Below are 26589 nucleotides of genomic sequence, written 5' to 3'. Positions count from 1 at the left end.
ACTCCACCCAAGCCTCCCTGTGTAAATAAAAAATAAAGTCAAATGATGCCAGTAAAGAGTGGATTACACTGGTCACTGGGAGTGCTTGTGTATGTTCAGCCGTAACCTATGATAAGGTGCTTGTCATAAAATTCCTCCTGGAGCCTGCAGCTCTCCTGGAAGCTGCAAGATGCCAGCAGAACCAGCAGCGTTTTGCTTCACACAGTGGGGGCAGCAAGGGGGGCACTGAGGGATGGGGCAGAGACCCAGAAGGCTGCACAAGTCCCTGGGGCCATGGGGGTCCCTCTCCCTTGCAGGAGAAAGACAGGAGTGCCAATTGCCACCAGCAGATATAAGGAGACAAAGTCCAGTTCAAAGAGGTAAAGGGTGACAACCTTTCTACAGACAAAATTATCCTGCAGTCAGTAAAGCACAGCAGCAATCGGGACAGATAACAGAGCGGGTAATGAAGGAGATTACAAAACTCCACAACCAATCCATCCCATAGCAAAAAGTTGCTATAAAGCAATTTTAACCCAGCCTATAAACACAATTAGGAACGTCATGCTTTGGTACAAGATGTTTTTTAAAACAAAAACATGTGGCAAGTTTCATTTGCATTATGATAAATGAATGTGTGAGCAGGTCCCTAATTTGGTGCATTTTTTACAAACAACAACAACAAAAAAAACCGTATTTCTGTCATCTATTGATGCAGAAAAAGAAATTGTTTCCAGCTTCTGATATAAAAGCTTCACAGAAAAATCACTTAAAAGAGAGTGCTTTGTACTTTTACTTTATGGAGAGGAAGACCCCGAAGTTTGGGCCTATCCCATCCTGAGAGGAGACTGCTAGTCCATGGGAGCTGGCAGAGCCTGGCTCTGCTCACCCACCTGAGAGTCCTACATGAGGGATCCACTCTCCCATCTGCTCTCCCACTACCAACAGCCAGGTGGAATTGGGTTGGAAAAAACATAATTGTAGCTGTCCCCTAGAGTCCCCCAGGGATAAAAAAACAACAAATAAGGGAAAGGTTATTGTGGAGTGATAACAGCTAGGGAGGCTGGGAACGGTACCTGTTGCCAGGGAGAGTTTGCCCCAGAGCAGGCAGGGCGCCCTGCACCTCCAGCCCTGCAGAAGGGAAGAGAAAGGCATCCAGGGGAGGGAGAGACAGAGCAAGGACGTGAGATGAAGAGCTGCAGAGAGATTGCAGCCAGCCAGACCAGGACCCAGATGGCTGTGGGGAGATTCAATAAGGGGGTTTTGTGGAAACACCATTGCATGCATTCATGTAATTAAAACCCTGACCGTCACATACTGTGTGTGACAGAGGGGGATGATGGCTGAGAGCACAGCTTTGGGCACCGGGTAGATTTATAGAGCTGGTCTTCTGCAGGCTTAGCAGCCATGTGATTTCCTGTGTGCAAAAGCATAAAAGGTTTTAGGTGATGGAAACTGTCAGGGTGCTCCTCCCTACACCGCCTGCAGAAAGGGCCAGCTGCAGCCAAGGACGAGGCTCTAGAGCCAGGTGAGATGCTGCCCTGATAAACACACATCCACACTAATTTGGCTCCTGAATTGTGTCCAGCACGGGCTTTTGCTCCTCCATCAGCAGCCACAGCCAGGACAGCCGGGTCACTGCTCAAGGGAAAACACCGGCTCGGCGGCCACCAGCGGTGAGACTGTGACTGAACGCTGGCATTAACTCTCAGTTCCCCTCCACCCTTCAGCAAAGCAAATGCCATGGCCAGGAGAGACTCTCCCAGAGCCCGCTGCAAGAGCAGCCCAGAGCTCAGCAGCAGGGACAAAACAGCCCCTGGGACCGGAATGAATTATGCACAACCTTAAGTATTTGCAGGATAGAGGCCTTAGATCACTGGGTTAAAATACCAGAACAGTATAAAACACCTCTACCTCTGGAACCCACTGCACTTCATAAAAATGCCTGGGACCCTGCTGGAGCTAAGCCATTGTCGATAGCCATAAAAAATTGGTTAATAAATCTTCTTCCACTGATGAAATAGCTACTTCACAGCCAGAACTCAGCAAATTGAGCATTTCAAAGCAACCTGCTTGACACAAGCCCTGATTTGCACACCAATACAAGCATCCCCAGCCTGGGCAGGACCCTGAGCCTGTACTGTTCCTCCCTCCCCATTGTCACAGCCAAGTGCCAGGAGGAGATTTAGTGCACCAATATTTTCCTCCCGAGTGACAAGAAGGGGATTTACATCTGCAACCGCAGGCCTTTGGAGTGAAAAGATCCCAAAATTAGAGACTAGCCTGGCACTCAGCAGCCACTCTGGCTACACCAGTGGCACTGCCGGGGTGACAGTCCCCTGCCCCCCAGAGCCTCCCCCAGACGGATGCTAGTTCATCATAGTGCCACCTCTACCTTTTTCCTTGTTGGAAAACAGGTAACAATTAATGTTAAGAGAAAGGCAAGTGCTCATCACCTTGCTGCTCCACAGACACTGTCCTGAATTTTTAATCCAATAGGTTAAAAAGCAGTTACAGAAGAGGCTCCATTCTTTACACACTATCACAAGTCAGTATTTTTTAGATGCAGCCAATAGCCAAGGGGAGCAAAATAATGTGTTTCACTCACTTTTCCCAACTGTATGGCCTTTGATATATTTAAGTAGTGTGATAACTAGAAAGAGAAAAACACTCAAAAATTTCAGTTTTGACAAAAAACTTTAAAAACGGAGTCACCCTATATTCGTGCCAATGCGGTTATTTTATGAAGTCAGGGCTGACTTGTTCTCTTCCTTTCTGCCTACAAGGAAAAGAGCAGGGCTCGGCTGGGAGGCAGGACCTGCTTCCAGGCAGAAATATTTATTCAGTGAAAAGTCACATTTAAATATTGATGTTTCAACAGAACTTACTATTTGTTTAACCAAATGTTATAGATTTGCCTAGACAATCAAAATGGGGAATAAAAACATGGTTTTAGGCCCTTTTAGCAACACTGAATGACTTAGAAACAGTGATGAGCAAATCCTAAATTTTTCAAATCCACGTGATTTGTGGCTCAGATTTCATGATAAATTATTAGGATTTGACTTTGCAAGACAGGTGTTTGGCAGCTCTAACTCCCTGCTCCCTTTAGGAGACATCAAACCAAGCATTAAACTCCTGCGGTCTTGAAAGTTCAAGTCAAGGTGGTTTTTGTTTTGCTTTTCCCCCTGAAGGTCAGTTCAGGATTGAATCCTTTTGTCAAGGTTGGCTGGAGAGCAGAAGGCTCTGTTAATCTGCAGGCACTGCGGCTCCCTCCTGGCTGCCTTCCCTTGCAGTTTGTTTTACTTCAGGATTCACCCCCTGGGATTGTAAAGGCTGCAGATGAGGGTTAGAGGTGAAACAAAGAAAATGAGGTTGGGTGTTTATTTAGAGGGAGCCAGAATTCATAATGTTGGAGACACTTGGCCCCTCCCAAGAGATAATCGTAATTTACCAGCACCTCTACAGCACTTGTTTTTACCCAGAAATAAAACACAGTGACAGATCCAAAATACTTCTTCCCCAAGTAGCTCCTAGAGCCAAAACAAGGAAGAACTTTTTTCTGTGAAGTGACCAGTCACTGGAACAATACAAATATGCTTCCAGTGATCTCCATGTGGGAAAGTATCTGAAAAAAGAAATAAAGGCAACCTTGCCTCCTTCAGAGACTTCATTTTTATATTCACTCCACTTGTGCCTAATTATGGTGGGGAGTTTTTGACCATAGATGTTTTTTTCTTGGTAGATTGCCTTCTTATCCCTCCCCCTTTCTGAGGAGGAGGCCAAATTTTGCTTTCATTTATTCACTGTGGAACCCCACTGACTGGTAGCTAACAGGCACATCCCATCTCACAAGGCAGCCTGGTGATATATTTTCCCTTCTTCAAACCTTGTTTTAATTATCACAGGAGCAGCAAGAGAAGGTGCAGACGCATCCATTACACCTAAGAAAAAACCTTGCCCTTTTCCCAGGCTTTTTTTGGTGTTTGGCCTCTAGGGCATCATCCATTTGCAATGAGATCCCTGGATTTACAACAGAGCAAGTGGTTGTACAACAAAAACTGGATTCCGGGGTCCTGATAAGAGAAGACAAGTGTCCTGCGACCAGAGCCTGACCAGTCACCCCACTGCTAATCCGGCTGAACCAGCTGACATCGGTGGTTTTATGCTAAACACACACCGGGGTGAAAAATGAGAGTGGCGCTCAGCTCCGGCAGCCCAGCTCCAGCGCTCTGCTACCAGAAGTGGCTGCTTACTTTCAAACTCTCTGCACAGGCTGTAATCACTCAATATTGAAACCAGATTTACAAGCTCTTTAGAGGAGAAGTTTGTGATTTCCAAAGCAGACGCATTTGGTATTTCAGAAAAAGGTCAAGCCCCCTGTGGAGTAAGGGGTTTTTAATAGAATCAGTTCAGCAGGAGTTAAGAGGAGACATACCAACCCAGCGGCTCGCAAAGCCAGGAGCGGCAGAGACATAAGAAAAGCTACAACCATTATTGTTTGGAGGAAAGAATCAGTGAAAGAGGCACGGGGTATGCTAAATTAAATCTTGGACATTTGATTTCATTTATTCCAAACGGAGAGACTTTCTCAGTTGGAAACAGAGGGCTGTCCTTCTTATGCTCCCAGGCATGAAGGGGTTTCAAAGAAAGGAGTGTTTGTTATTGTCTGCGGGGGAAACCTGAGAGTGCTTAGCACAATGGCAAATCCAGGCTCTTAACTGAAATGCATTAAAAAGGATAGCCTTCGATTACTCTCACCTCTTCAGCCTCTGGCCAGGCTCTTCAGCCATTAATATTTGTCGCCTGCCTCACTAGGCTGGGTGAAGTGTTGGTCTAGGACTTTGTTTCGTGCTGGTACAGCAGCCAGCAGCCGGGAAGCCCAGGGAACATCACTAAGGACTCTCCTTGCCACAGGAGGGCAAGGTTTCTAATTCCCACAAGTGCTGAGGCCTGCAGGCTGTATAAGCAGCTACTACAGAAATATCAGTGATGAAGCCAGCTACTGCTTACTCCAACGCCCTTTGGACTCTGCAGTCAGTGGTTTCAGTGAAAAGATTTGGGGCTCATTCCATAACTCACATAGCTGCTGCCAGACAGACACCAGAGCTCATAACACAATTTCCTGCATGTAAAGGCTTGAAAATATATTGGAAATCCAGATTTCATATTGTCCTGGTTTTGGTTGGGATAGAGTTAATTTTCTTCTCAGAAGAAAGCTTAGAAGACTCATAGCCCAGAAACTCCCAGGCCCTATCATCTACCACACCCAAACTGCAAGTACCACACCAGGTAAAGAACCCCAGGAGATGGCAGCTGCTAGCCCAAGCCCCAGCCCCAGCACTCTGTGGCCCTGCTGCCATGACTGCAGGGGATGGCAAACAAGCTCTTTTCTTCTTTAAAGCATCTCCACAGCAAGGGGCCAATTAGAGCATCCTGGTCTTACTAGTCTTTTAATGGCAAGCATAAATAGGCCCTTATGTATTCAAATCAGCGGCAAATGAGTGGTGAAGGACACAGGACGCTTAAATGACTATACAACATGCTCCCTCTGATTGCTGGAGAAGGCACGTAAAAGGTTTAGCCATCAGATTTTCTAACTTCTCTAGTCACAGTAACTACTGGTGCAGCTACAGACAGTATTTCAGGTTTGTCTCTTTCAGCATCAAGCTCCCAGTCAGACATTCCCAAAAAGTAATACACTTGGCAGAGCAAACAACTGCCCTAGATTTTCAGATCAGTGCAAAGGAAGGGCAGAGCTCTTATAGGAAAGCAGCACTTTGAAAGGTCAGCCAGAAGACCACAGGCCAGATTCCAAGAGTTGTGGCCACGTAATTTCTTGAACTCCAGCAGTAGAAAGAGGAGAAGAAATCAGACCTAATTCTCTGCATGAAAAGCAGCTCTCCAGGCACGTTGAAATAGTAAGAAGGGTCAGCAGCTTGAGGTACACAGATGAAACAATCCTTCTAAACTGCACTTTAATATTGCAAACATGGGCACAGTGGGACCTTGGCATTCCCAAGGCTCTCACTGCACTTGGCCCACATGAGTGTTTAACTGTAGGGTTAAATTTGCAATTTCAGGGCCTCTGTTTGCACAGCCAAGTGACCAACTCATCTCCAACAACAACCCTGCCACATGTTTAAGTGTGCTTTCAGGCACACGAGCCTGTGGCTTAGAGGGGCAGGTTTTCTTTGCTTACAGCCCCCTTTGCATTTCAGCCTGCACATCCCAAAGCAACCTACCACAGCACACAGGATCAGAGCATTGCTGCAAGGCTGCTGTAACCCCGTGTGTACCGTCCCCTTCTCACTGCTGGCAACAGTAGGACTTCAACTTCACAGCCAGAACAGGAGGCAAAAGCATTTCTAAAGCTTCTTAAAACACAGATGAATACTACATTCTTGCCAGGTTCTGTCTTCTGAAGCAGCATTTTGGATGCTTCTTTCACCATGATGTGGTTTCAGTCTTTTAAGTAAGTATACTTTCATTATGGTAAAAGTCTAATACAGCAAGAAAAATAAATACAATAAATTCCTTGAATAATCCAGAGGTTGTTTGCTTTTTAGCAACTAAGCATTGAATAAATGAAACTATCAAGTGCAGCCAACTAGCAGAAGGAGTAAGAAACAACTAAGTGCACAAATATTGGCCAGAAAGAAAAGCCACCTATGCAGGAATAGCATAAAGGAGGAGCCAAAGATTAAAGTACAGTGTTGTTTCTTCAGTCCCACACAAAACTAGGAGCATATAATACTTAGTTACATGATAGAGTAAGGCAGATACTTTCCACTGTGCCTAGAGGTGTTGTAAACAGAAAAAAACCCAACCAAACCTACTAGGCAGTGCGGTTTTGGGGTTTTTCCCTCTCCTCCCCCAAAAAAAAGTTTGGGTGTAAAAGGTACAAAAAGAAAACAGATCATAGAAATAAGAATTGTGAAACAAGGAAAGACAGCCAGCTATAAAGAATTAGGAGTCTCTTTCTGATACATTTTGCACTGAGGAAGTCTTTCTTCATTAACAGAGGAAGAAAAAGTTATCACACAAAGCTTTGGAAGAATTCACTGAGGTTATGAACAAAATGCAACAGCCAAGAATCGAGGATGTGGGTTCACAGCTACTTGAAGTATAACACAAAGCTGCCACCTTCCTTCTCAAAACCATGTGAATTCCTTTGCAGAGTAGGAAAATAGTCTGCTTTCAGAATCTAATTGTTATGCATGGCATTACCATACACACCTTGATTTGTTTCCCACTATCGCCCACAAGAAAACCCATTTTCCAAAATAAAAGTCACAAGCAAGTTTCAGACAAAATATATATATTTTTAAAAAATCTTTACAATAAGTCAGGAAACACAGGAGCTTGCATACAGTTTATTATAATAAATCAGTTCTCAGCTCCCTACAGTTCAGATAACCCTGGTGACAGTGTTTACAACTTCTAACTTTTGCTTTCACAACTCTGAAGCAAACGATACATTTGAGTGTATTTTACTCTGTGCAAATAAGACAACTTTTGGAATCCTTCAGAAGAAATATCCAAGATTCTGTTTGCAGAGGTCCTTTGTTTCTCAAAGATGATTTATGAGAGTTTTTGTTTTAAGATAAAGTGCTCCTGTCCAGCAGAACCCAAAGGCCTTCAAGAGTTCAGAGAGTAAGTTTAGCCCAGATTAAAAAATAATTGGTCATACAAATTCCAGCTTCCCATGTCCGCTGTACATTCCCCAGTGGACCAGGGAAAGAATTTTATCATTGCTGAGGTCTGAATGTCTCATTTTATCACAGGTCATGCAGCAGTTCTCGTGACCAGTCACAGGCACCATGCATTCCAAGTCCAATTTTGCCACCTGCCCTTTTTTCGAATGATGTCCATGAAAACTGTAGTGCAAACGAGAGAGCATTTGCTGTCGCTGATCCTGCAGTCTCTTGTTTTCACTCCTGAGCATCCTCAAGGCCAGCATGATAAGGAGCACCAAGATTAGCCCACCAGCTATTGGAACAGCAATTACAGCTGCCCTGAACCATAACTCTTTTGAAGAAGTCAATTCTTGCACCTTGGTGATGAGATTCCTGCTGCTGTCGTGTTGATATCTGCTCCCTTGTCCTGCAAAGGGGAAAAATGTGAAGCTTGTTTCAGGATTTATATATCCACTATATATTTATATATATAAGCAAGTCCCTTAAATCCCACACTGACAAGTTAAAGGAGAAACTGCTACACCCTGCAGTATCTACAGAAAATACCCTGTAAAGAAAAAAAAAAGTTTCAAATTTTTTCCAATTTTCCAACTTTTCCAACAGTTTCTGCTTATAATATGAAATTTCTTATCCCAATAGCCAGTTTAACTAGGAACACCACTGCCATTGGTTCTAAAAGGTCATGTCAAGATGGCAAGAGAAACTTCCAATATTAAGGCAGACAAGAAAGTTAATTGGCTGAGATGTTCCTCTGCATCCAGCCACCTGCTTCTCCCTCTGGTGTCTCTACTTACATTAACAACTAAATAAAAGATGCACAAGGTTTTGACTGTTGCTGGCCTGATGGCCAGAAGAGGGGTTTCACTGAAGCTTTATTGCCCTACCTGAAGCATCACCTCTGGACGGAGACAAAACATCGTGCAGTCCTCTGTAATTGCACATATCTTCATGACAGCATTCCAATGTGGACATGGTGGTGGTGGCAGAGTGGTTTTGTGCTTGTTTGGCTTGGCAGATCTCAGCTGTGCTTGCAATAGAGTCCAAGCAGCCATGAGTAAGTGGGGAATGTGTATTCTGAGGATCAAGCAGTCTGGAGAAGCAGGCGCTAAGCTCAGATTTGCACATATAGCCGGTTGCAACACAGTGTGCAGCATCACAGTAGCATCTGATTTCACCTAAAAAACAAAAATCATGCAAGAAAGGTAAGAATTTGATCCTCTAAGGACACCTCATCCTATATCCTTATTAGCCACACACATCATACAGCCAAACTGAGTGCCAGTTTTGAGGTACTTCTCCAGACTGTAGATCCACAGGAGCTGGGGCTGTTCCCATCATTGTACAGCGCCTACCTCCTTGTAACCTTAATCCCTGTAAAGGCCTTGGGGCACTTGCTTAAATGACAAGTACTACAGTCCTTTGAATTAAAGCAAGAGCATTTCACTAAAACAGGGACTGGGGGAGGAAGGTCAGTGGCTTTTTTTTCTCCAAGGTAAATAACTAACAAGACCATTTTAAAGCTACTTCCACTCGCTGTCAGCAGTTGCATTTAACCACATTTAAAGTGAAATACCAGTTCTAAAAGCAACACACACTTTCAGTCCTAGAAGAAAGTCACATCTATGTTTTAACCATTACTCCAGGAACAGCATCCTATTTTTATAAAAGTAACATTTCTTTTAACTAGGCATAAGCACACAACAAAAATACCAGGTTCAAATATTTATGGGACAAATGAAAGAAAAATAAAATCGGAACTGCTGAATTGTTTATTACCTCTCAGTAGTGCGCCAAAATTTAAAAGGTTTAACTAACACCTTATAAAGCTATTAGCTAGAACCATTACCATCTAAGTCACTCAGGAAGGTTTTACTGTGTGAAACTGAGCAACTATTTGTAATTTCTCCAGAAAATCTTTAAATAGTTATTCATGCAAAAAGACTTTTTCATCACTATTATAAAACAAAAAAAAGTTGCAGTTAATAATGGCTCTGTTCACCAAAGAGAGTGACTCTCGATTCAAATTTAATATTTTTTAATGGAGTGAAACTGCAAGGCTAAAGGCTCCCCCCTTGCCTCTCCCCAATCTCACATGCAATCCAACATGCAGTAGAAAAGAGGAAACACTTAAGATTGAAAATCCTCTACCAGCTCTATGAAAAATCTCAGGAAACCTCAAAAATTTCTGAAGGAAGCGATAAAAAAAGTTCCCTTCATAAAATTCTTCATTTTGTGCTCTCCAAACTGCTCTGGTATGAATTAAACACGTCCTGTGCTATAGCAAAAACGTACTCTTTCTAGGCAAGTTGCTATTCAAATATAATTCAATGTGCCATCGAGCCAAGGTTTAAGAGGAAGCCAGATTTTGGGGACATCCTTGGAAGAATGGACTTAAAACTACTTCTGGTGTGCCTACTGTACTAGCCACCATAGTAGCACCAAGGCTTTCAAAGTTGACTAAATAGTCAGATATCCTCCTCCTACAGTCTGCACGTCAAAAATCAAGTTACAGGCTTTCCTGCTGCCACCCCTTCTCATGATGTTACCTACCAATAATATCTTAAAAAAACTGTTCTGCAAGATGTTAAAAATCATCCCAAACAAGTTAGCTTCCCCTCATCGGGCTACCTTAATACTTTCCCCAAAATGCTACTGCAGGCTCCAGGCCTCGAAGTTCCCGCTGCTCTTTAATAACTCAGCTTAATAGAAGCCAAATGATGGACTGTCTCACTGTCTCCAGTCCAATTCCCTTGGGCTTTCAGACCAAGTAATCTAATTTTTCATGAATTCACACTCACTGTCATCCAGCATGTTACAGAAAAAGACTCAATCATTTTCTAAGCATTCTATATGAGGTCTCCCCCTTACCCCTCCGAAAAAAATAGTTTTCATAATTTTTGCACTGTTAAATCTAAGATGCAAACATGGCATAGTACCAGAACTGACACTTCTTTCATGAGTCTCAACACAGTATGGGAATAAAATGAAACAATACACATATTTTCATTGGAACCATTTATACAATCACGTTCAAAAATCTAAATTTTAATGCCCTAAGACAATGTTACAAACAAAATCTGACAGGCTAGTCATCAGGTTAATTCAACTGCTTTTTAATTAAAGCCACGTTTTCAGTGGAACAGAATGGACTTTGTATTACTGTATTTCTGTCAATTCATAAAATTTCTTCCTGTGCTATGCAAAAGGCCAGAAAGGGTATTTAGTATTTTGAAACAGTGAACAATGCCCTTCTGTTCCCTCCTCTTTCTTGTTACTGTACGTAGCTATTAAAGAAAAATGTCTGCTTTTAGTCAAGATGGCTACAGGAGAGACTGCAGGCTTCTTTTAAAGCTTTTGAAGTCAACAGCAGCCAGGAGTCTGTGATCCCCTAATTATATCATTATCAGGCACATAGTTTCAGTATCTGCGACTTCACATCATTCAGTCACTCCCTGTTCTGCCCGCTTTGATGGGGCCAGCAGGCTCCCCCCTGCACGCTGCAAGGCTGTTATTTAGGGCTAATTACAGCCTTCCTTCCAAAATAAATAAATACCGTCGCACATCACCACCACGCTAACTTATCCTTTACCCTCCTCCCCGGAGCACGACGATTACCGGCAGCCAGCGGGTCGCCTCTGCCCCGGAGGGTGCTCCCCGGGCGGCCAGACCACAAACCGCGGAGCCCCCAGGGAGCCCTCACGGAGCCCTCACGGAGCCCTCACGGAGCCCCCTGCTTCCAGCGGGACAGCCGCGGGGCCGTGACTGCCCGGCAGCGGCGGCCAGGTGTGAGGGGAGGGACGGAGGGGCGGGAGGCTCAGCCCCGGCGGCTCGGCCGCCAGCCCCGCTCGCCGCGGGGTCCCGAGACAGGGCCAGGGCCAGGGCCGGGCCCGGCGGCCCCGGGCACCCCGCTCCCTCCGCCGCGGACCGCGAGCCCCGCAGCCGCCCCCGGGTGCCCCGCCGCGACCCCTCACCTCTGGTGAGCAGGACGGCCATGGCGCACAGCTCCAGTTGCAGCCAGATGAAGATGTAGCTGGAATGGCGATCCATTTACCCGGCGCCGCTCGCCACAGCCCGCAGCGCAGGCACGGCACAGCCGCCGTCGCCCGCCCGCCCCTGCCCCGCCGGAGCGCCGCTCGCCTGCGGGCAGAGCCGTGGTGCGGCCACCGCTGCGGGCCGGGGGGACGGCCGCGGCTCTCTGCCTTCCCCTCGCTGCTCCGCCGCGGCCGCAGTAGCAGCAGGAGCGGCGGCGCGGTCGCGGTGCCCGGCGGGCGCTGCCTCACTGACACGGCGGCGGCGCCCCCGCCCCGTAAATACGGCCGGCGCCGGGCGCGGACTGGGCCGAGCCGCCCCGCCCCCTGTCCCGCCCCCGCCTCGCCATTGGCTGCGCTTGCCGGGAGTGGGCGGGGACTCTCCCCGCTCCGCCCCGCCCGGCCCCCGGCGCGACCCGAGCCCCACCCGCGGCGCCCCCGGGCGGCGGCGGCGGCGCCGGGCGGGCCGGGAGCGCCGGGATCGGCCGGGGGCTCAGCGCCGGGAGCCCCGCAGCGCTGCCGAACAGCGGCCGCTGGCGGCACCGGGCGCCCTCGCTCGCCGCCTTAGGTTCGGAGCTCTCCGGGAGCGGGGGAACGGGCTCCGCTGGGTCCCCGAGATAATTCCCTATGGAGGCAGCAGCGCGGGGTTCCACTGAAAAACATCATGTTCTGACTGCGAGTTCGGCAGAGCAGCGATGGATGATGGATGGATGGATGGATGGATGGATGGATGGATGGATGGATGGATGGATGGATGATGGATGGATGGATGCTGGATGGATGGATGGATGGATGGATGGATGGATGGATGGAGGATGGATGGATGGAGGATGGATGGAGGATGGATGGATGGATGGATGGATGGATGGATGGATGGATGGATGGATGGATGGATGGATGATGGATGGATGGAGGATGGATGGAGGATGGATGGAGTATGGATGGATGGAGGATGGATGGGTGGATGGATGGATGGATGGATGATGGATGGATGGATGGATGGATGATGGATAGATGGATGGATGGATGGATGATGGATGGATGGATGGATGGATGATGGATGGATGGATGGATGGATGGATGGATGGATGGATGATGGATGGATGATGGATGGATGGATGATGGATGGATGGATGGATGATGGATGGATGGAGGATGGATGGATGGATGGATGGATGATGGATGGATGGATGATGGATGGATGGATGGATGGATGGATGGATGATGGATGGATGGATGGATGATGGATGGATGGATGGATGGATGATGGATGGATGGATGGATGGATGATGGATGGATGGATGGATGGATGATGGATGGATGGATGGATGGATGGATGGATGATGGATGGATGGATGGATGGATGATGGATGGATGGATAGATGGATGGATGATGGATGGATGGATGGATGGATGATGGATGGATGGATGGATGGATGGATGATGGATGATGGATGGATGGATGGATGGATGGATGGATGGATGGATGCGGAGCGAGGCGGCGGCCAAGCCCTCCTGCCCACGGTCCCAGCGCTGCCACCAGCACGGTCCCTGCCTGTCCGCCCCCGACCCGCAGGGCTGCACGAGGGTGCAGAGATGTTCCCCGAACAGTTCACTGCAACCGGGGCTTTTTTCCCGAGGTTATGGAAATCCTGTGCTTGGCCTTGGCGCCGCGTGGAGCCGACAGCCATCGGCTGGAACCGCGGTGCAGCTGGGGTGCCCATCCTGCCCCCCCTGCTGCTCGGGGGCTCTTGCACCTCGCACTCAGCCCAGCACGGTCTCACCCGCTGCTGGCACTAACACGCAGCAAGAGCAGGCCCGTGGTACAGAGCTATTAGCGAATATACCCTGCAGTAGCTATTCTCCTTCCAGCGTTTCCTTTCCAAGAACAGCTGTTGGGGATGGAAGCACGAGCTGGTGTTCTACCGCTGAGCTTCAATACAGCTCCTGTGGGTCCTGCTTAGCTTGGACAGTTTTCCTTCACGTGTTGGTCTTGAAAAAAATGTGCTCCTTAATTAAAATAACTTTGCTAACTTACTTTTTTCTCTATTTCTTTCTTTTTTTCTTCTTTCTCTTCTTTATTTCTTTGCTCATTATATTTTGTAAACCTTGATTTCTACAGCAGAGACTGTTACCCATTTATGGGCAAAATGCTTCATATATTTGGGTCCACTACTAGTATTAAAGCTGTTGGATGATGTGTAGATAATAATAAAAAAATCACTTGAGAATTTTAATTTGAAATTTTTTGTGAGTCTTTAAAAACATTTTCAATAGGGGACGTAATACCTCATGTTGGAGACATTCCTCTCTGAAAGAGAAAGGAGGAAATATGAAATCTGAGACTGAGATAACTCCAGTTTACTTTGGCAGAGAGGAACAGGCTGGATCTCTGACTAATTAGTGCTGATGCCATCACATGTTATAATGGTTTTACTGTGAGTCTTGTGATTTGCATATGTATAAGATAGATACACGTGTGCTGTGCTGCAGTCTTTCCACTTATGTTAGGCATATTTGTACTCCACCACAAAGTAATTTTCTAATTCTTCTTTGAATTTAGAAATTACAAAAACAGCAGGAACAGCCAAGCCATATCTCCCAGTCTGGCACCAGCTATCAGACACTCATTTGCAAACATACAAAATATCATTCATTATAACTTAGAATCATTACAGCAACATGTGCAATTCTGCTTCTCCTGTTCCTATCAATGGTGACAAGCGCATTTAACAGATCTCATTTGTTACATGCAGTACCGACAGACTGGAAATGGCTTTTATTCATGGAGCCACATTACTGCACTAAGTAACATGAGAGACTCCCTGAGTATTATAAACATCCTGGCCAAGGGAGCACAGACAGACTAACCAGAGGGCAATGTGTTTGAGATCAGTTTTGAACAGCAAATTTCATTGACAGCTGTCAAGTTTGAGTTGAGAGGTACAATTTACTGTAAAAAAATTTCTAGTTCTGTATGCACAAGCGTGCATAAAATACCAAAACTGAGGGAGGGACAGCAGGGATCACTGACCAGCCTTAGCTTCCCCAAAGCAACTAAAGACCCTTTTGGAAACCTGTGGATTGGGTCAGAGTGCCAGGAGGGTTTGACCGACTTACTGTGTCTCTTCACTCTCTGGCACACTGCTCAGAGAGACATGCAAGGATTGTGTGGGGTCCCCTGACATACTATAACATAAACAAGATAATTCAGCTTCTGCAGTGCTAATTTGCTTTTGTTTTAGAGACAAGAGCTAATAGGGCCGGATTGGCCTGTAAAAAAGGGACAGGAGACAGACCCAGCACAAAGCAATAATAACAACATGTTCTGCAACCAGAAGGAATGTGGGATAATGACTATAACGAACCATCAAGGAAAGCGTCAGGAGCCTGAGGCCGCATTACATGTCTCCAGCAGCCATGGGAGAGCAGCCTAAAGCCTCCACTTGAATGGACTACAGAGCCTGTAGTCAGAGCCTGCAGAGCACAGGGCTGCTCCCTCCCACCAGATACGTGAAGGCCTTTGAAGCCAACATGAACAGAAGGACCTGGTTGCAAAATCAGCCTCTGGGCATCTCACAGAAAGGGACTGCTTTGGGCAGCATCTCACAGGAGCACATTCTCTGCATCAGCTCAAAGCTCTGTCACAGATGTGAAATCTTGTCTTTAAGAAGAAATTGCCAACTAAAACAAGAGATCCATCCAACGAGTCTTTGCAGGCTACACAAATGCTGGTTTGATTCTTTTACTTCGTTTCAGAAGCCAACAGTTGCAGTGCCAAGTTTCTGGAAGGACTGACGAATCCTTCTAAAAGACCAATTCAGGTGAGCACCTAGTGTCCTGAACTATTCCAGAACAGGATTTCTCCTGACAGGCCAGCAAAGCTCAGGACAACACCTGCTCTTCTCTACAGTCACATTCCAGAAGAGGCTCAGGAGCATGTGAGCAGTGCAGCTGTGCAAGAGTCTGCTTCCAAATGTCAGAGTCCCTCCAGTGAAGTCCCAAATCACATCCATCACCTTCTCCAGAATCTCCATGTGCCTGAGAGTCCCAGCATTGGCATGAGAGGATGGCCACCATGAGGGGTTTAGGCCTTTCCTGCATCAAGGAGGAAAATAAGACAAGCCAAGACAGAGATCAACCTTGCAGCATTTTCTAAGTACAGAACTTTGAACAAGAGAAAAGCTCTTCTCTGGCTATGGGAACCCAGCTTTAGAAAATTCAACTTCCTCCCATTGTTTTACTTCTTTCATATATTCTCTTTCTCTTTTTCACATGGATTGTCATTAATGCCTGTCCCTGCTGCTACTACCTACTGTTTATGTGCCACCACAGTAGCCTGTCTAGCCTGTCTGCAAAACAGAGTCACAACTTCAGCCTGCAGGTGCCCCTGATTTCAGTAACTTACCCAGAAAAACAGTTTGGAATCAAAAGTAATTCTTTCATCTGACAGCTTTGAACACTATCATGAATTCCTCACCTTCCTGTAAACTTTCATGGCATGCTGGCAACTCACCACCATTTCTTCCAAATCACTGGATGTAACCCTTCTGACAATTTCTAGCAAAAACCCCCATGTTTTTACACTATTATTCACTTGTTTGAACCTTTCAACAATGAATATCCCCTCTCCCAAAAAACAAAAAAAAATTAGGCAAAAATAAAAATTGATTAGAGCTGCAATTTGGAAATCCTTTTTAAATCACCTCTCTAGTCAAGGCATCACTGGAGCCCTGTCCTGGGGAGCCCCACATTCCTCAGGGAGATGAGGATTTGCATACTGCTGGATCTGCATGCACATACCAGCATTTGTCAGTACTGCCACATCAGATGCTCATTGCACTAGCAAGGAAAGGCTAGTACTGCTGCTTTGGAGTCATTTCAAATCGGTGTCAAAGGCAACATTTGCACACCATATCCATTCCTTTTTGCACCTTGCAATTATGATTCAGCTGGGAATTTCTCATTTGGAAATGATGTGAAGTTAAAAGCATTGGGACTGTTTAAAGCATCTTTGGAGCAACATTAATCAGAGTAGTTTGGCATTTTTTTGTTAACTGCTTAACACTAGGCAACAAACAATAATTGTTTTTTGAGTTACTTTGCTAGCATTTGGGATATGACACACAAGCTAATTCTACTTCATTACATTTATTTATGCTGATTATTGCCTTAAAAAAAAATAATTAAGGCTTAAGCTAGCTTAGTTTGGCATAAAGCTCAGGGGGCAGGGAACATACCGTGACTGTGCAATTCTTTTGGCTTTCCACTTCTGAATCTGGCCATGGATTTACTGAAGCAAGTAGCCATTTCAGGATCCAAGGCTATGCAGAGCCCACAGGCTGGCTCCTCCAGCCGCTCCCCTGTGACAGACAGGCTGCTGAGCTGGTTCCCTCAAGGTTAATAACTCCCAAGGAGCCTTACCCCTGTCACTGGGCAGTTCAAGGAGGTGGATAGAGGCCTCCACATTACTCCCTGCTCATTTTCAGCAGCAATTAGCGTGTCCCCAGTGAAACCCAGTCACCTTCAAAGTGGAGGAGGGGAGCTGCGTTCCAGAAATGATCAGTGATACATGTTCACCTAAAATGAGTAGGAAACCAGACTAGTGTCTGTGTCGCGGGATCCACCTCTCCATGAATGTAATACATTATCCAGATGGCACCAATCTACATCCCCCTCAGACACAGGACATGATAAAGAGACACTACTTAAGAGGCCCAGAAAGTGAAGCATTTCCTGTCATGCTCATCACTTTACTTTTTTTCTTCATTTAAAACGAATCCTCCCTCCCCCAAACGAGCTGCACTTCTACTCCTCCCAATCAATAGGGCGATTTGCATTTATCCTCCTGGAGGCATCGCTCCTAGAATCGGGGCCAGAGCGATCCAATCGATAGGAGAAAGCTGGAGCAAGACTGGAAAAGAAGCAGCAGAGAGATTTCCCCCAGGGAGAAATGCAAAACACTGGAGAGAGGCAACAATTACTGTAATTGAAGGTAATGAGGCCGAGGCGCCAGCTCCAGCTCTGCTTAACATCATTCAATACAAAGTGAGACACACATGAAGGAGATGGCCCGAGCCCGGCCGGCCCCGCGGCGGCGCAGCCCGGCTCGGCTCCCGGCCCCGCTCCCAGCCCGGCTCGGCTCCCGGCCCGGCTCCCAGCCCGGCTCCGCTCCCAGCCCCGCTCCCGGCCCCGCTCCCAGCCCGGCTCCCGGCTCCTCTCCCAGCCCGGCTCGGCTCCCGGCCCCGCTCCCAGCCCAGCCCCGCTCCCAGCTCCTCTCCCAGCCCGTCCCCGCTCCCGGCCCCGCTCCCGGCTCCTCTCCCAGCCCGGCCCCGCTCCCAGCCCCGCTCCCGGTTCCGCTCCCGGTTCCGCTCCCAGCCCGGCCCCGCTCCCGGCCCCGCTCCCGGCTCCTCTCCCAGCCCCGCTCCCAGCCCCGCTCCCGGCCCCGCTCCCGGCCCCGCTCCCAGCCCAGCCCCGCTCCCAGCCCGGCTCCGCTCCCAGCCCCGCTCCCAGTCCCGCTCCCAGCCCCGCTCCCGGCCCCGCTCCCAGCCCCGCTCCCAGTCCCGCTCCCAGCCCCGCTCCCAGTCCCGCTCCCAGCCCCGCTCCCAGCCCCGCACCCAGCCCCGCTCCCGGTTCCGCTCCCAGCCCGGCCCCGCTCCCAGCCCGGCTCCCGGCCCCGCTCCCGGCCCCGCTCCCAGCCCGGCCGGCTCCCTCCGGCAGCAGCACTGGCGCTCCCGGGACAGGCCTGGCTGCTGTGCCCGTGCATTCGGGAGAGCCACTCTGGGTCTGACCGCTGCCAGGCCTCCAGAGCCCTCCTGTCCCTTCCCCTGGGAGGCCGTAAAATTCCCGGTGCATTTATTGTCACTGTGCCCTGAAAGTCACTCGCTGAGCCCCCAATGCCTCTGCCAGGGCCAAACGCGGTCCTGTCCCGAGGCAGGACAAGCTCAGCCCCAACCCCTTAACCTTCATCCCTTCCCTGCAGACACCCTCTCTGCCACCGCAGCCTCTTCCCCACAGCTCCCCGGTGTGGGGTGCGACTCCCCGGGAGCAGAGAGGGAATGCCGGAGAGGAGCCCTGCGGCTCTCCCGGAGCTCTGCCGGGGCACGGTGCAGGTGGTTCGGTATCCCTGTCCCTGTGCCAGGCCGGCACCTTCGCTGATCTCGGAGCAGAGCTCACACCGGCTTGAGGCGAGGGGTCTGCACTGGACACAGCTGCGCCTTAGCCTTGGATTCCTTGAGAGCAGAGCCCGCTCGCAGCCTCGGCCGCCGGGGGCTCAGAGCCACCAACAGCAGGGCAGGCTCATGGAACCTCCATCAGGGCGAGCAGGGCAGCGGGGGCCGCTGCGGGGCGAGGGCGGCGCTCCCCGGGCCGGCGGCGGCTCAGAGCGGGCACCTCTTGCCCTCTGCCGGCAGAGCCGGCCCTAGCAGTGACAGCCGGCCCTCTGCTAGCACAGGGCGAACGGGCGCCGGGGGGAGGTACGGGAGGATGCGGCTGCCTGCAGGCGTAGAGATGAGCAATCCCACCGCCAAAAGTACAGCGGCTACACCGGGGTTTACATGAGCATCTCCCCCCAGCCACATCCTGCACACAGGAGTTAACATCCAGTATTCGGCCATCACCTTCTGAAACATCCGTGTAAAGGTGTTACATGTCAGAATTTATAAACGGTACCGAAAAAGTCAAGCACCACCTATCAGATCTGAGTTATCAGGTGTCTAGAGATAAGGTATGGCAAATATTAGAAATTTTCTTTAGATCCCAAGCATGAGAAACCATTAGTTACGTCCTGTCACAGCATAATGTGCACGTGGGGGAGGAGAGCTGGCGCTGGACATGGCCAGAAAACCCTGGAAATCGAGCATCACTGTAGCAGGACAGAATATACAGTTCAAGTAACATTTCTTACAGAAATTTGGGATATTGGACATGTAGCAACACAGTCATGTTTGCCAGTGAAACCAGAGCTTCTTTTGAATATGAGCTTATTGCCTAAGCAAGAGTCTCAGGCATACATTGGCACATGCTACACTGTCCATGAGTCTGACACAAATGCCAGTTCCTTGGAGGACTTATCCTAACCCTTGCAAAACTTTCACCCAGCAGTCAAACCCTGGGTGTTCTGCAGGGCCTGAGGGCTATGTGAGACTGTTCTACACTTGCAAATCTGTTGTCAGCAGCCCCTTCACAACAGCAGCTCTGAAAGTTTTTGATTCAGATAAAGAAACTCTCCAGAGATACATTACTTCATATTAGTCAATATTTATTGCTCGAGCTCTGTTTTCTGAGTATTTCAGAGCCAAGTGCCAGAGCCAAGGCAGTCAATGGAAGTCAGGAAAGCCCATACACATTGTGACAGACGGGAGTCTCCCCTACTTAAATAGACAGCACTTTGCCTGTTACACCGAGCTCCAGTTCTGACAGACATTTGCAAATACAATAGAAAAAAATGAAGGCTGAGCTAGATCTCAGAGCAAGAACCAGCAGTTTAAAGAAGATGGATATGTATCTTAGTAAGATTTTAATAGTTCAGCCCCACAAAGCTGCTGTTTGAAATAGAATACAGCAGGACATCTAAGCACAGAGGTGCAATAAGAATAAAACCTTTACTCTCACTTTACCATGAAAAAGAGAAGGGAAAAAAGTATTTGTGAGAGGGGACATGAAGTCAGTAAAGCCAACTTAAATTCTAGCAGCATGTGATGGTGTGCTCCAAAGGGAGAGTGTGGACACTTCCCTGCCCTGGCTCTAGGACAGGATCAGTAAGTACATCAGAGACACTTCGTAATTCTGATAACTCTGAGTTAAAATAATTGTAAAAAGGACAAATAACAGGGCAAGGGGAGCTGCAGTGAGCTTTGGCAAATATGTAAGAAGATGAAGGCATTCAATACTTGGGATGCCAGGCAGGGCAGCATCTGAAGACCCAAGCCCACCACCTCTGGTAGGTTTAAGCAGGGAGGGTGAAGGTAGCCCTCAGCTTTCTGCTAGCCCTCCTTGAGGGACTCCTACCCTTGTGACAGGGACTGCAGATGAGATGAGCCATCCTTATCATCTGCAGCCTGGAGCTGAAGCACCCAAGGAACAGGTTTGAGCAGCCTCTGACTGAGAGGATGATCTCAGGCAGAGGAGGAGAATAAGAAGCTTGTTGCCAGTAACACCTCAAGAAGCCACAAGGGTTCATCTGTAGGAGCACTGTGAGATCAAAGGCAGATCAGGCAGAGGAAAGGATGGGTGGAGAGAGCAGTGTTGGCAGAAAGTGATACCAAGTGAAACAAAAATTCAGATTCTTCACAGTCCAGGCCTCAGAGGCAGCAAGGGTGCAAGGGGGCTGAGTTCAGAGAGCTGAGAGTCCTGGAAGGGGGGAGAAGTGTGGCCCCTATGTTTTCATAACTATAAGACATTAAAGTTATCCAGGACTAAAACAAAATTAAGAAGCCTCAGAGACAGAAAGCAGTCCTGATTATTCTCAAAGCACCTTTTGTAACAAAGAGTATTATATAGCAGAGTAGGATATTAAACCAAGTTCTTCTCCACAGGTTGCAAGGCAGTAGTGAAACATGAGAGCTGAGCACACTGGAGGTGGGGAGCAGGAGAGTGCTGCCCAGAGCCCCAGAGCCAGAGCTGCTGGGCAGCCACCCCCAAGCCTTGCCCCCAGCCCCCAGATTCACGTCTCTGCACTGCAGAACAGAACTGGCTCTGCCTCCACCAGGCTGCCATTCTCTTCCTCTGCCATACCTCCAACATCCTGCTCTTCTACTTCTGTGCTTTCAATGCTGTTACATTATTTATGGAGGAATATTTTTCCTTCACTTTGACAGAAAGAAATTAAAAAAGGAGGTAGTGAGTGTTGCCATCTGAGACCCAAAAGGAGCTTCAGAGATGGGGTTCCAATGTACCAAAAGTAATTAAGAGACTAAATTATGGCCTTCAGCAAATATCCCAGCCTGCCATAGACTCTGAACAGGCTGGCCAACTGCATTGTCTTATCTTTGTTGCCTTTGATGCTCATGGCAGCACTGTGTTGCCTGTGGCTGCTGCTGCCTGGTCTGGCACACCCCCCCTCTTCCAGCAGCCCATCTATGACCACCTCCTTTTTTAATTAATTCAATAATAGCCTAGTTTTCACTTTCATCTTCACTATCAAGTCCTAATGAAACAAAATTCTATCAATCTCTCTAAAGACACGTTCAGACTGATATTAAGTGTGTCTTTTTAGGTCCCCATGGAGAGCCTGGCAGGAAGGTTGATAAAGCACAGAATGTCCTTTTCCCTCCTAAGGGCAGATTTTAAACTCATCTTGTTCTAACTATGAGAGTAAGGTAAGGGCTGATATTAGGAGCCAAATTAAGGGAAACTGCTGCTGAACACTTAGCAACTGAATGGCTATTAGCATGATAGAAATCAGACACAACAATCTGCATTAATTAGTATCCCTGTTGTTAACCCTAGATACATGCATTTCTAAATAAATACAGGTAATATTCATCTGAATTGCATTCCTGGACTCAGGCTAAGCTTAGCTTCATTGCATAAAGCTGGACTCAGGCTCTGTGCCAAAGGAAGGAGGACCCTGTGGGATGCTGTTTTCAGAGCAGGGCTGGCACAGGAGGACACTGGCAGCAACTCTGCCCCTGTGCTATGTCCAGCCTGGACCATTTCACTTAACCAAACCTCTTTGCCTTTCCAGAAACCTTCAGGGTAAAACAACATTGGCTAATTCATGACACAAATGCCAACTGAAACACATCTATTTCCAGTAGCAGGAGGTAACACTTGATTCATCTCTGAGGAGACTGGTGCAGGGTTTCTCTGCCTGCCCAAAGAGGGAGGAGTTGAGAATAACTGCTCACCAGCTTTGTTGGGCTGCTGGGTACCCATGTACATCTCTGCTCTTCACATATGGTCAGAACCAAAGTTGCTCAAGGTCATCCCTACTGACATGCTCTTCAAGCCTCTCCCCAAAACCCCAAACTTCCCTTTACCCCTGTTGCTCACACTTTTTTTTTTTCACTGTATTTACACATGAAGCTAGAAAGTAGCAACAGCAAGAAGAATTGAGCTGTTGAGCAAAGTGAAGTGGAGTGAAAACTGGCCAAAATGGAGAGGAGTCCAAAAAGCTAGCAGGGAAGAAGGATGAGGAATGAGCCACCGGAGTGAAAAGCAGTGAATGGATCTGAGCACAAACCCTGCAGTGAGAAAAGCTGGTCCTGGCACTCTGCTGAGGGAACAAGGAGTGATGTGCCAGGAAAAAGAGATGTGGTAATGAAGGCTAAGGACACAGTGACTGACAGGCACTGGCACTGCCAAACACCGACGTGTGAAAAATTGTCCTCACTGTCCCCTCTACTGGTTTGCAACTTGACAAACACAGGAGCCCAGCTGGCACTGAGGAGGAGCTTGGAAGGACAAGGGAGAGCACAAAGCTGAGGTGCACCTGAAATCTGAGGAGCAGATATTTGGCAGGAGGACAGAAGCATTGAGGGACACTGTGTAGAACAGCGCTGTCAGGCTCCCTCTCTCAGCTGAGAGGGCCCCTCTACATCGCTCTTGGCAAATCTGCAACAGTACTCATACTTTCATTCCTAAAATCTAGTACCATGCTCCAGAAACAGATCATTATTTCCATCATGCCAAGCTCAGAATTTTTCGCTGTACCCAGAAAACAAGTCTCCCCATGGCCTACTCCATCCCTGATGGTGCTGCAGGAACACTTGGGTGAGGAATATCTCACTGTGGCTGACTGAGTTTTTCCTTTCTGATTTCAGTGACATAATTAGGAAAGCACAAATGACGTGGCTTTTTGAGAAGGCATGCGCCTTCCCTCTTTGCTGGCACATCTGTAGCAGTCCTTCTCACTACATTTCTGTCAGAGATTTACTTCATTTGTGTTGAAAGAAGGGGTTGTCAGAAACCTGAAAATAGAAACTGAGCCAGGGTCCTACCTTAATCCTTAATACTACACAGCTGCCTCAGACTCCCTCACACAGATTGCTTAAAAATGTGGTGGTATGCAATGACTTACCATCATCAACCAGCAGGGACTGGCAGATGGTGTGTCAGCAGATACCTTCAGCTTATAAAGCATGTTTCTTCTAGAAGGTCCCTAAAGCCCAGTATTAAAAACAGCAAAAATGATTAATTCTCATGATATTCCATTAAAAGACCTTCATTTTCTCAACTGTGGTACAGGCGATGATCCTAAATAAAAATGCACATGCCAATTCTGAAGCAAGAGAAATAAATGTTAATTGATTCACTATAAATTGGGAAACATGTAATTCTGTCACCAGCCCCCATTGCTCTTATCACAATATTAAACTTCACTGGACCACTACCAAAAACAATCCTACAGCTGATTCAGAAAGCACAATAACTCATTCACGAGCTTCTTATTTCCTCCAAACTCCATGTTGAAGAGTGGGATCCTTCAGGGGAATTTGGTGGTGCTAAGCTCCCATTTGCCACAGAATATATTAGCACAGGGTGATGGTTACAAACCAGGTCTGAGCATGATGGACACGGGAAGCAGAGCAAGTTGTCAGCAGCACCTACAGCCAGAATGAGTCAGTGAGTTTGCACACCCAGCAGCAAACACCCATTCAAGTATCCCCACTGGAAAACATCACACTTACTTCAACAGGTGTTTTTCCCTCAGCAGAAGGCAGTGTCCTGTGGACAGTGCTCCACTGCAGGGGTCCAGTCAACCTCCATACAAAAGCCCTTCTCTTCATTTGGCTTTCTCTTGAACAGAACCCTTACAGAAAAACTTTAGGAAATAGTAGGCATATCCCTGCAGAAATCACCATCCTGTTTGACCCTTTAAGAACAGATGAAAGAAGCAGAAATGAACTGTATTTCTCAATCAATCTGCAGAAATAATTGAATTACGCAAAGTGCTGCCCTACCCCACACTAGACTCTTGCTCCAGTACATAAAATAACGTGTGAGACTTGTTCAGCATCCAAAATTGAAGTCATCAAGTTCTACAGATGTTGGAAGTTCATCTACAATCATCCAGAAATTACAAGGAAAGAGCTGCAGACAGCTATAAAGTATCATGGCATACATAATCACTTCAGAACCAAAGAAAAATAAAAGTAACAGTTGACTGAAAAAAAAAAAACCAACATAGGGCAGTCAGAGCTGCTTATTCCTTGTCCTACCTGCCAAGGACACAGAAAAACTTATGTTTCTTGCAACAACCCTCTATATATTTGAAGATTTGTATATTGCATGTGCAACCCCCTCTTTCCCCCTTAGGCTGCCCCCAGCTAAGCTACCCCTGTTTTTAATCTCTGTCACATCATGTTTTGGAGATCATTGTCCTCTTTCTTGTCTGCAAATACAGACCCCACCCTACACCTCAGACCCTCCTTGGTAGATTTTGCAGGCTGGAACATAGCATATACCTCTGAATTTGCTGCTTTTCTGCAACAGCAACACTCTCAGACAAATCCTGAACTGACCTCCAAAGGGAAGAAATTAATCTCCCTGTTGCAAATTTTAAGGCTGCTCCAGAGGATATTCCTGAAGAGTTGTCTAGCTTAGGCAGTCCAAATTTCAGTACAAGGGCTAACTGTTCACTAGGAAGGGAGTTTGGGAAAGCTAGTGTCAGCCAAGGTGTTTTTGTGTGGCAGATGCACTGCCAATACCACATTCAGCTTGTGGGACACAGATGGGACTCCCAGACACCTTCCAAAGGGCTGCTTCCCAGCAGCTGCTCCCCAGCTGTGTTCCTGTGGTGGGCTTTCCTCTGTGCACAGTTGTTTTTTTCACCAAGGAGTTTCATTCCATGTTTTTCAGGAAAAATACTTTTCACTTTCTGTGCTCCCCTACCTTGGGAAGCAAGAGATCATATTGTAGCCAGTATCACCTCTTACTGCTTTTTCTTACCTCGATCCATGTTGGAACAAATTCTTTTGGCATTCTTGGGACTCCTATTTTAATTATTATTTAAAGAAATTGCCAATTCTGCTTCACTCCTTTTTCCTTCAGGCTCCCTACCTGAAATTACCTACTAATTCTGATTTTACTCAAGACTTTTATCTATAGTTTGCTCTCCTCTCACTTTGTATTCCTGAATGGTAAATACATTGCCTTTTATCTTCACAGTCAACCTGATTTGTTTTACTGGTTAGACTCAAACCTAGAATTTACCTCTTTTAATTCTTTCTTAAATATATAAAGAAGGTGAAAAAAATAATTTTCCATCTCATTCATATAGGTAGGAATAGGCACATATATTTATGAAACACATTATGGCAACAAGTGCTGGAATTTCTTGCCAGTCTGCATCCCACTCATCCTTTCCCAGCAGATGTGCAGATGGTTATAGCCCTCCGTGACCGCCCGCCACACTCTGTGCTCTGGATGACATTGCTGGATGCTGAAAGACAGCCTGGTCCAACTGATTTTCCTACTGCAGAAGCCTGCAGGAACATGTGCAGCCACAGTGCTACCTCTTTCCCTGTCATCCTCACTGACAGAGCCAGTAACTCTTGTGAAAGCCTTCACCTTTTCTTTGTGCAGCAGCCGCAGCTCATGCAGCCACTGAGGAATGTGGTGTTCCCTTCTGACTGATGCTGTTCAATCCCCACTTGGTGTTTGGGCAAGGATCCAGTCAATCTTTCCTGCTGAGGAACAGGTTCCGACTTCCCTTTGCAGAACAGTGTTCCCTCTCTCATCAGCAATGCTGCTGCAAACTCTCAGCTTCCCAGCTTTTGCATTTTCAGCATCCACTCTGTCTGGGCCTGTGGAATGATGATCCTTTCTCTACCTGACTTTTCCTCACCCAGCTCTTGCAGTCTGCTTCTGCAGAAGTTTCCCCAGAACTATTCTCCACACTGGAGGATGTTGGTCTTCACACCCTCACCAGGAGAAAA

The 26589-nt window shown here is 47.4% G+C and overlaps 1 protein-coding gene and 1 long non-coding RNA gene across 2 annotated transcripts; both read right to left on the bottom strand.

Moving 5' to 3' along the window:
* Nucleotides 1-7283: 7283 nt before the first annotated feature.
* Nucleotides 7284-11965, bottom strand: BAMBI (BMP and activin membrane bound inhibitor). Its single transcript, XM_086862096.1, has 3 exons — nt 11651-11965; nt 8564-8854; nt 7284-8085 (listed from the first exon to the last, which is right to left on the bottom strand). Exons 1-3 carry the CDS (start codon nt 11724-11726, stop codon nt 7667-7669), a joined length of 786 nt encoding a protein of 261 aa, XP_086718222.1. The 5' UTR covers nt 11727-11965; the 3' UTR covers nt 7284-7666.
* Nucleotides 11966-13927: 1962 nt separating this feature from the next.
* On the bottom strand, nt 13928-17827 carry LOC111924102 (uncharacterized). Its single transcript, XR_002861467.2, has 2 exons — nt 16948-17827; nt 13928-15805 (listed from the first exon to the last, which is right to left on the bottom strand). It is a non-coding gene; the product is annotated as an uncharacterized LOC111924102 (long non-coding RNA).
* Nucleotides 17828-26589: the final 8762 nt, after the last annotated feature.

This window comes from Cyanistes caeruleus, chromosome 1, assembly GCF_971803275.1.
Source record: "Cyanistes caeruleus chromosome 1, bCyaCae1.hap1.1, whole genome shotgun sequence".
Taxonomy (NCBI): domain Eukaryota; kingdom Metazoa; phylum Chordata; class Aves; order Passeriformes; family Paridae; genus Cyanistes; species Cyanistes caeruleus.
This window is presented reverse-complemented; position numbering and strand designations above follow the sequence as displayed.